At 51.5% G+C, this 7,994-nt stretch overlaps 2 protein-coding genes across 2 annotated transcripts; one reads left to right on the top strand and one right to left on the bottom strand.

Annotated features, from left to right (window-relative positions):
* Positions 1 to 1,418: 1,418 nt before the first annotated feature.
* NCLIV_009870 (conserved hypothetical protein) lies at positions 1,419 to 3,931 on the top strand (the record flags this gene model as incomplete). The annotated part of the gene is made up of 3 exons (XM_003880502.1): positions 1,419 to 2,600; positions 2,978 to 3,144; positions 3,859 to 3,931. 3 exons carry the CDS (start codon positions 1,419 to 1,421, stop codon positions 3,929 to 3,931), a joined length of 1,422 nt encoding a protein of 473 aa, XP_003880551.1.
* An 852-nt stretch (positions 3,932 to 4,783) lies between these two features.
* On the bottom strand, positions 4,784 to 6,813 carry NCLIV_009860 (conserved hypothetical protein; the record flags this gene model as incomplete). Its single annotated transcript, XM_003880501.1, has 3 exons — positions 4,784 to 5,016; positions 5,266 to 5,428; positions 5,632 to 6,813. The coding sequence occupies 3 exons, from the start codon at positions 6,811 to 6,813 to the stop codon at positions 4,784 to 4,786; spliced, it is 1,578 nt and encodes a 525-aa protein (XP_003880550.1).
* Positions 6,814 to 7,994: the final 1,181 nt, after the last annotated feature.

The following is a 7,994-nucleotide window of genomic DNA, read 5'->3' as shown; positions in this document are numbered from 1 at the left end:
TCTTTGCTCTCAAACCTCTGCCGGTGTCTCGGTTTCTCGTTTCAGTAGTTTCCTCGTGTTTCTGGCGCTGCGAGGTGTCGGTCAATATACGGTGTTCAAACACGCCATCGCTCAAGTGCCGCACACTTTTCACTCAAACTCACAATGAAGTGAAACAACGAAAGCTGAAAAAAATGAAAGGTTCAGGGAAAAAACAGACAACTGTAAGACACTTCCTGGGGAGCAATGTTGCTGCATAGTTGACAAACGATTTTGAGATAATTAGCCCTAGTCGAGCCAGGAGCAAGGTCACGTAAGGGCGCATTAGAAGACTTTTTTTTCGACAGTGTAGCGGCGCGGGATGACATAAGATCGAGGAGAACCGGCAGTGTGAAAACAGGGATCATGTCTTTGAAAAGATACCTGTGACGCAGAAACAATCGGAGCGGTGCGAGTACCGCGGTCAAAAAACATTTCGGTTCTGCCGCTGACTGCCTGGGGGCGGTTAGCAAGCAATTGCTGAGCACAAACACTTCAGGAATGGCGTTCACGGCCAGCGCCACAGCAAATTGAGGAACTTTCTCTTCAAGCAGAATGGGTTACTGATGCTGAAAAAGTCGACGTGTCGCTGGTGTGGGTGTCTGCGACGCCGTGTTTCACTGGATCAGTTCCAAAAGAGCATCCAGTGAAGTGGGAGGAAGCTCGTTCGTAGGCGGCATCAAACAGCCAGATGGAGAGATTCCGCGAAGGCCGTTTTTGAGCACCTGGGAAACAAGTATTCCAATATTGATCCAAGTACTGCAGAGTCGGTAGCATCGCAGCATCCCTGTCCAGTGAAAATACGACTGTGTCTCGTATTCAGAAGGATGTAACCACGACTACGCCAGTTCACATCAATTCTGTTGATCTACACAGATTCGGAACGGTTCCGTTTTCTCTCAAGCCTTATCGCTTTGCTGTTTTCGCCTCCTCAGTTAGCGTTAGATGATAGGCCAGTCGTCGTACACGAGTATCTTCGGGCAAGCGATCAAGTAGCCTCAGTCGTTTAGCTGGTTCTCGACAACATGTTGAGGTAGGCGAGCCTGCACGGCTTAGAGATCGCGCACTTGGAAAATTTCGAGCTGAGGCACGCGGAGGCAATCATTCAGAACTGTCGTCACTGATTGCCAGTCCAAGCAGTGTGACTAGGCTATTTTGCCTTGCTGTCTTACCGAGTAAGCGTAACAAAGCCACTGCAGCGACACGACGTGGGCGGAACAAGAGGAAGCGTCGCGGAGTTGTACTAAGATTTTTAATCTCTCCATTACTGGCCGGAGCGCGAGCATGCGAGAGCCTAGCGGCATCTGCATGGTGTAGTCTCAATTTTTCAACATAAGGACATTAAACGCGCTAAAAATATCAACGCTGTCTGCCGTAGATTCCACGGGTCTGGCGCGAGGATGAATGCCGCTAGGGGGATTCGAAACGGTCGATCACCTCTGTGGATAGCGTCGGATGTGCTTAACCGGCGTCCTACTTTCAAGAGGACTTTTTTGGCGTGCGTTGCTTTCGCCGCCGTATCGTCCTCGTACCCAAGCGACGGTCGCCTAGGAAGCTCCGTGGCGATATGGGAGGTGACTGCCGCTGAGGTAGGATCGTCTGAGTCTCCCGCGAGGCCAGAACGCCCTTTAATGCGCGGTGGCATTCTCCCTTATGCAGATGCAGACGATGCCGATTATGGTGCAGGCCAGGTGAACGGCACCAGCGAAAAAGTGGGGAACCAGTCGGACTATCCCGCGCGAGATGGTGAAGAGGAAGTCTTTCGCTACGCAGGTGGTAATGGCGTGTTGCCGACTTCTCTCGACGAGGCGGACGACGACAACCAGCAAGAAGGGCGGAAAACAAGGACAGGGACGAATCGCCAAGGAGGCAGTGGCCTACGGGAAGGCGCTTTTGAAGAGAAGGCGGACGAAGCCATGGCAGAAGAGGATGACACTTTCCCAGGTTCGGGGGATGCCGAAGAATCAGTCGAGGGGGACGATGACTGGGAAGAGCCAGAGCACGAGGAGTTTGATTTCCAATACCATATGCCTCAACAATACCGTCGTGTGATACCGGGAACCAATATCGATTATTATGATTACGTGCTTATGGAAGAAAGACGGGCACGTGGAGAAGTAGACGAACTTCCAATTGATCGCAGTGGACTTCTCCCATCGGATGCCGGAAAACCTTTGACAGTCGTCCAGGAAAACAATGGGGTCTTCTCGTATTGCTATACGACTGAGCAAGCAGATCTCTTGGAGCGCTGCGCTCAGGCTGCCACTCTGGGAGTCGGAGTGTACATTCCGATTGTGAATATGACAGATTTCAGTCGCCACACCAACGCCGAGATTGGGAACCCAGCGGTTCAAGCAGTTTCTATTCCCCCTCAACACTACAAAGCTGCGCGCCAGGATTTTACTTCTGAATGGTTTCAAACTATCGCTGAACTCAAGAATCGTACCCGCCTTCGCGTCGGAGGCCTGTGGTTCGGGCCTCCAGATTTTGATCGGATGAGTGAGGTTCTCAGCAAATACCCCGGCCTATTCGACGGATTTCTTGTGGACTGGGACTCTGGAGAAGGGGCTTGCATGAGCAAGGTATGTCGGGCGGGCTGGCAAACTGTCACATGCCCTTATTGTCTGCGTTTGTATGACTTTTGGAGAGCACTTGCATAAATGACCTTAGGAAATGTACACCTGCTCTGTACAGTATCTACTTCAGGGGGCAGTTCCAATTAGATAGCCAGAGCGCGACAAAAGTAATGCCTGCCGCGGGAGGGTGCCTCAGTTGACCTGCGAAGTCAACTGAGATCTTAGACACAAACTCCTTCACTGCAGCAAATACTGGGTTTCTGCCATCTGACAGATGCAGTATCAGTGTGGAGAGCTATCATGACCGCTTGCCCAGCAATGAACGGTTTCCAGCGTAACACGGGCAAACCGGATGTTTCTGTGTGCTTAAAACTGACTCACAGCTTAAAAGGCCACCTCGTTTCAACAGGAACGGACGTCAAAACGGATGGTGGAACAAATCCTTTTTCATGCGCTATTACGCTGGAGGACAAGATGTGAACACCTGCCGCCTGCCCGACCGGACACCTTATACAGCAGAGCCTTTCGTCAACAACAACCTCAGAGGCAAGTGCTGTGCTTTTTAAGCATTATGACTGTATACAAAAACGCGAGTGGAGGCGTTAATACGAAGACTGTTTCCAATTTCGCACATCGTTATGTAAAGCCCGGCGAACACGGTTTGCTGATTGACTGTACTTGTTGTGCAAGCAAGGTCGATTCCCGTGTGGATGTCCTGTACATCTTTATTTACACAACGGCATCTTCAAATCGTTCAAGCCATGAAACAGAACAGGGTTACATTCGATGTCAGTTTGCATGAAGTCTCGAAAGCAAGAAAAGGCGTACCCATGTGAAGCAAGTCATGAAGCGTAAGCAGCTGGCCTGCCGCTAAAAGACTTGATGGTTTCTATCGAAATCCGTTTTTTTTTTCGACCTCGGCAAGATGACAGAAAGCGCGTTCTAAAAGTACTAGGCCTACACACTCCAAAACCAGATTTCCTATTCCGTCTTTCCGGGCTCCCCTTAAGAATGGATTTGCTGTTAAACAATAGCACGAAAAAATGTATTCCATGTTGCCAGATGCCCGTTGTGCCGCTTGCTTCATGTCCTCCTTTAACTCAGAGATCCGACCACCATCGGGATGGGATCTAACCTTCCCGTGTTTTGGCGGCTTCGAAGGACGGTGTTATCGAGCTATTACTAAGTATGCTGAAGATGCCTGCAACGCCGAGAAGCAGAGATATGTCTTTGCTCCATTCGATCGGGCTTCTGAGAGTATGAGGATCCTCCTAAATGACACTTGCGCAGCGCTTGGACGAGAGCTTCCACCTCACGATCTTATAATGGCTATATAAGATTATCGCTTTTACCACAACACACAGAATGGAAAGACGTTTTTAAAGCAGCTCGCCTGTGCTTGACATGCCAGTGAAACGTGGGTCAGGCAATGGTCCTCGAGTGTGACCAATCCACGCAGTGTTGTTCGTGCGATGGGAGTATGGATGCTTGGCAGTTTTCCACGGCACAGAGAAAAATGACATAAAATGCATTTTCGCATCAAACACGCACCTTCGAGTGCTACACGAAATGACAGTCCAGGCATTTCCGTGTGCAAACACAGATGGCAGGGAAAGCTTCTCCATCGACTGGCGTTGGTGTATTTGGAATAATCGCTGGCCGTTATCTGTATTGCGTAAAGCTACGCGAAAAGAAGCTTCCGACTACCTTACTAACAACGACTACGTACATGCAGAGTTTTTCTGTATTCGCATTCGTGCCGAAACTACCACACAAACGGCGAGCGTCTTTGCTTGTCTTAACTGTCCCATGGAAGAGCTGACGGCAGCTGACTAAGCGCCAGCGTACAGATGAGTCAAATTCGCTGCGGAACCGTAGCGAATCGCTAAATGCGGCGGCTCGACGAGGAGCTGCGGCGACTCAAACAAAGGTTAAACTGTGTGGTGGAGCTCGACAGGCTAGCAAGTACTGAGCCGGGTAGTGGTTTGACAGTGGCACGTCCACAGAGGCGCCGGGAGACGTTTAAAATGGAACCGTCGCCCGCGCTGGCGACATGAGCGAGGGAGGAGGGAGACTCATACAACACAGATGACTGCATTCCTGTTTGTCGAGCCCGCCCCAACAAAGCCATTGGCGTATGCCAACAGGTTGGCCGTTTTCCCGGTAGAAACTGTCTCGTCTGGGAGGCGCTAAACGTACTGAACGAGATCGTGTGGAGGGACTTCGTAGCCGACAGCCCTGCAGCCTTCTTTAAACATGGCCAGTAGTTTATCGGAAGTTCTCTCGTAAGGCGCAAACATAAACCTTTGTTGTGTGGCGTCACAGCTGTCTGCAATACTGGCTCTGAAGGCTCGGTAGCATCGTCCTTGGTGGCCGGCGAAGCAAGGGAAGTTAGGCACCCACTCCTCAGGAACTTTCATTTCTGCGGAAGAGCGCAAGTCGCCAAAACACGCATAGAACGACGTCGGTTTTACCGATAGAAGCGAACTCGACACTCTCCTGAAGGTTTTGCATTTGGCGCAACAAACTGCAATCACACGCAGCTGTTCTTTTCGGCGACTGCCCTGGATCAAAAAAGCAGGGGTTTGCGTTCGGGATGTGATTTTGTGTCTCATTCACGAAAACGCAATTCATGCGGGTAAACCTTCCAATGGAGAGAAGAGTCGCTCACCTCTATCAGCTCGTACGTAGCTGTCGAAAGAGTACGGTGACATATCTTCGAGTACACAAGTGTTTGCATCTTGGCCTCCCATGTAGTATCGAAAGAAGAAACCTGGATTCTCAGCCCACGCAGTGGGCTCACCGGCCGCGGTCGTCCGAGGCGGGCGTTCAAGCTGCAACAAAAAGCGATACCGCATCCCAGAGCGAACAGCATGAAAAAAATAGTGTTGCCACACCATGACGCAGAAATTTCGCTTGGTCACGCGGTGACCGCGCGGGCGAATTCTGGGCCGTGTGTTGGTTATCCTGCGTGACACCATTGCCATTGTTTTGTGAACTTCAAGAGCGGAGCCCAAGGTTCGTTGTTCTGGCATACCTTGTCGACGCAGGCTCCCACGCCATCTTCCCAGTCAACATAGACACCCTCAAAGACACCTGGATTTTCTTTGAGAATTGAATCGATCTTGTCGAAGTCCGGAGGGCCGAACCAAATACCGGCGACCTTGAGACCCGTCGAGGCCTTCATTTCCTTGATCGTTGCGAACCACGAAACTCCCAAATCACGGATAGATCGACGATAGTGGTCGTCTGCCAGTGCGGCGGTCACGGTTGACGGGTCAGCTTCATCCGGATCTACGAGGCGCCCGAAATCCAACATTTCATGCATTTGAATGTAGACCCCTTCTGCTGCGTCACTGGCTTCCGCGCAGCGTTGCCAGATTTCGTCTTCAGTTCGGGCGTAGCACATAGCATAGACCCCATTTTTCTGTGCAGGAACATCTCCAGATGCTGTGTGCGTATCTTCTTCCCTCAGCAGTTGACCACCCTCTTCTGACTCTTCTTGTGTGTGTCCCGCGCGCACCCCAAATGGTGGCTCCATCAAATAGAACCTTTCTTCAATCACGAGATTATAGTATAGGGGATCATCACCTTCAATCCTTCTTCTTAGTTGGTCAGGGATGTCATATGCTGTCTCCCACTGCTCAAACGCGTCCGACGGAATCGCATCCCGTTCGTAGATATCGTCCGTATACTCTTCTTGGCTCGTGCCAGGCGGAAGTTCTTCCGTGGACCCACCTTGATAAGTTTCCTCTGCAGAACCCCCAGCCTGTTCCGCACGCGTCCCTTGGCCTATTTCTACCCTCGCGGATGACGAGTCTGTCTGAAACTCTTTTTCAACTGTATCTGAGTCGTGAGTTTCCTGGCTCTCCGCTGGTGTGATTTCTGCTGTAGGCTCGCTGGAAGATCCTTCCTGCGCTGTGGGCTGCTTGACTTCTGTGCTCGCCCGTTGTTCCGAAGAAGAGCCGTCCGCTTTGTTCTCATTAGTTGCATCTGTTGGCTCTTTTGTCTCAGGCGATGGTGGCGGAGCGGCGCCCCGAAGCTCGGCAGCGATCGCGGTTAACGCACAGTGTTCCCGTGAAAACGAATGACCAGAGTGATACCGAAAAGGGTGAGGAGGGAGAAGGCAGAGAAAGAGGAGCAAGCTACACAGAGCACTCAAGCGTCGAAATCTGGACGGGGAAGACCAGCCGCCAAAAAGCCTCCGCGATGCATCCATTTTCTGGTTCGGTTGCCCAACACAGAGAAGCCGCCGAGGAAGCCAGTCCCGCGATGTCAGTGACGGGGACTCTAGGTTCCGCATGTAGGAGCAGGAGGAAAACAACTCTCCACAAAATGAAGTCCAAGGGAAGGTTGCTGAACCAAATCAAAAGCATGACTTTCCTGCGGGCGTCAAAGCTTTTCTGCACTGATCACGGCAATAACGCCGAACAAGGACGGGATTCCGGAGCAACAGAGTTTCCCCGCCGCTGTGCAAACCTGCATGTTTTTGATCCGGGCAACCAAAAGCTCCCAAGACGGGGAAGGTGTTTCAGTTCCACAGAATGCGCTGAAGGCCAACGTGTGAGGACTGGCCCCAAAGGATTCGTGGTGGAAGCCTTCGCACCGCGTGCGGAAGCTCTTTAAAAATCCGTACTCTTGACAAATCTTCAGGTTTCACCTCTCTGACTCACACCTGTTCTTCGCCAGTCGCCACTGCATTGCGACAACCAGAAAATCATCACACTTACACAACCAGGCTTCCCGTGGCGCTCGGTGCGCATGTGCCAGCTAATACCGAACGGAGTCGTTCTCAGCTCTTCTACGATGGTTAGCAGCCGCAAACGTTCTCTCCGTTAGAAAGTTCGCTGCAACCGAGTGGGGTACTGGACGTGAGAGAAACGCAAACGAGGCCAGAGTGCTGGCATACAGTAGCCTGTCGCTGAGGGTGACACCTCGTGAAACCTTGGCAACAAAATAACTGTGCAATACGCGTGCGCAGGGAACAGCTTCAACAGCGGAATATCTACAGAAAGGGCAAAACACTCGTCTCACCGTTTCAACTCTACTCTATTTACTAAGAAATTCCAAAATCCTCAACCCGCTATTCCAGGGGATCGCCCGATCGAGTTGGGCAGACGACTGCGGAACGATGAGCAAGACTCGGCACCATCGATTCCAAGTTGCAACACTTTTACTGCAGAGAGAACGAGGCCACAGAGAGTGACGCCTAGTTACGTCTTGAGGAGAAGGGCTACACTCCCGGTCTCCAAGCAATAGTGCGTAATGCAAGATTCCGTGTTTTTTCCTGACGAGCCCCTATGGCGCGTGGCGCAGCAGTACGGCCTGCAGCTCGCAGGAGAGATTGGCTTCGGGAATCTTCCCTAGGTGTGGCCCTCTTGGCATCCACCTTTTGGGTGG

The sequence above is a fragment of the Neospora caninum genome, chromosome IV, assembly GCF_000208865.1.
Source record: "Neospora caninum Liverpool complete genome, chromosome IV".
Lineage (NCBI taxonomy): Eukaryota > Apicomplexa > Conoidasida > Eucoccidiorida > Sarcocystidae > Neospora > Neospora caninum.
Note: the sequence above shows the minus strand (reverse complement) of the source record. Positions and strands in the feature narration are given on the sequence as shown.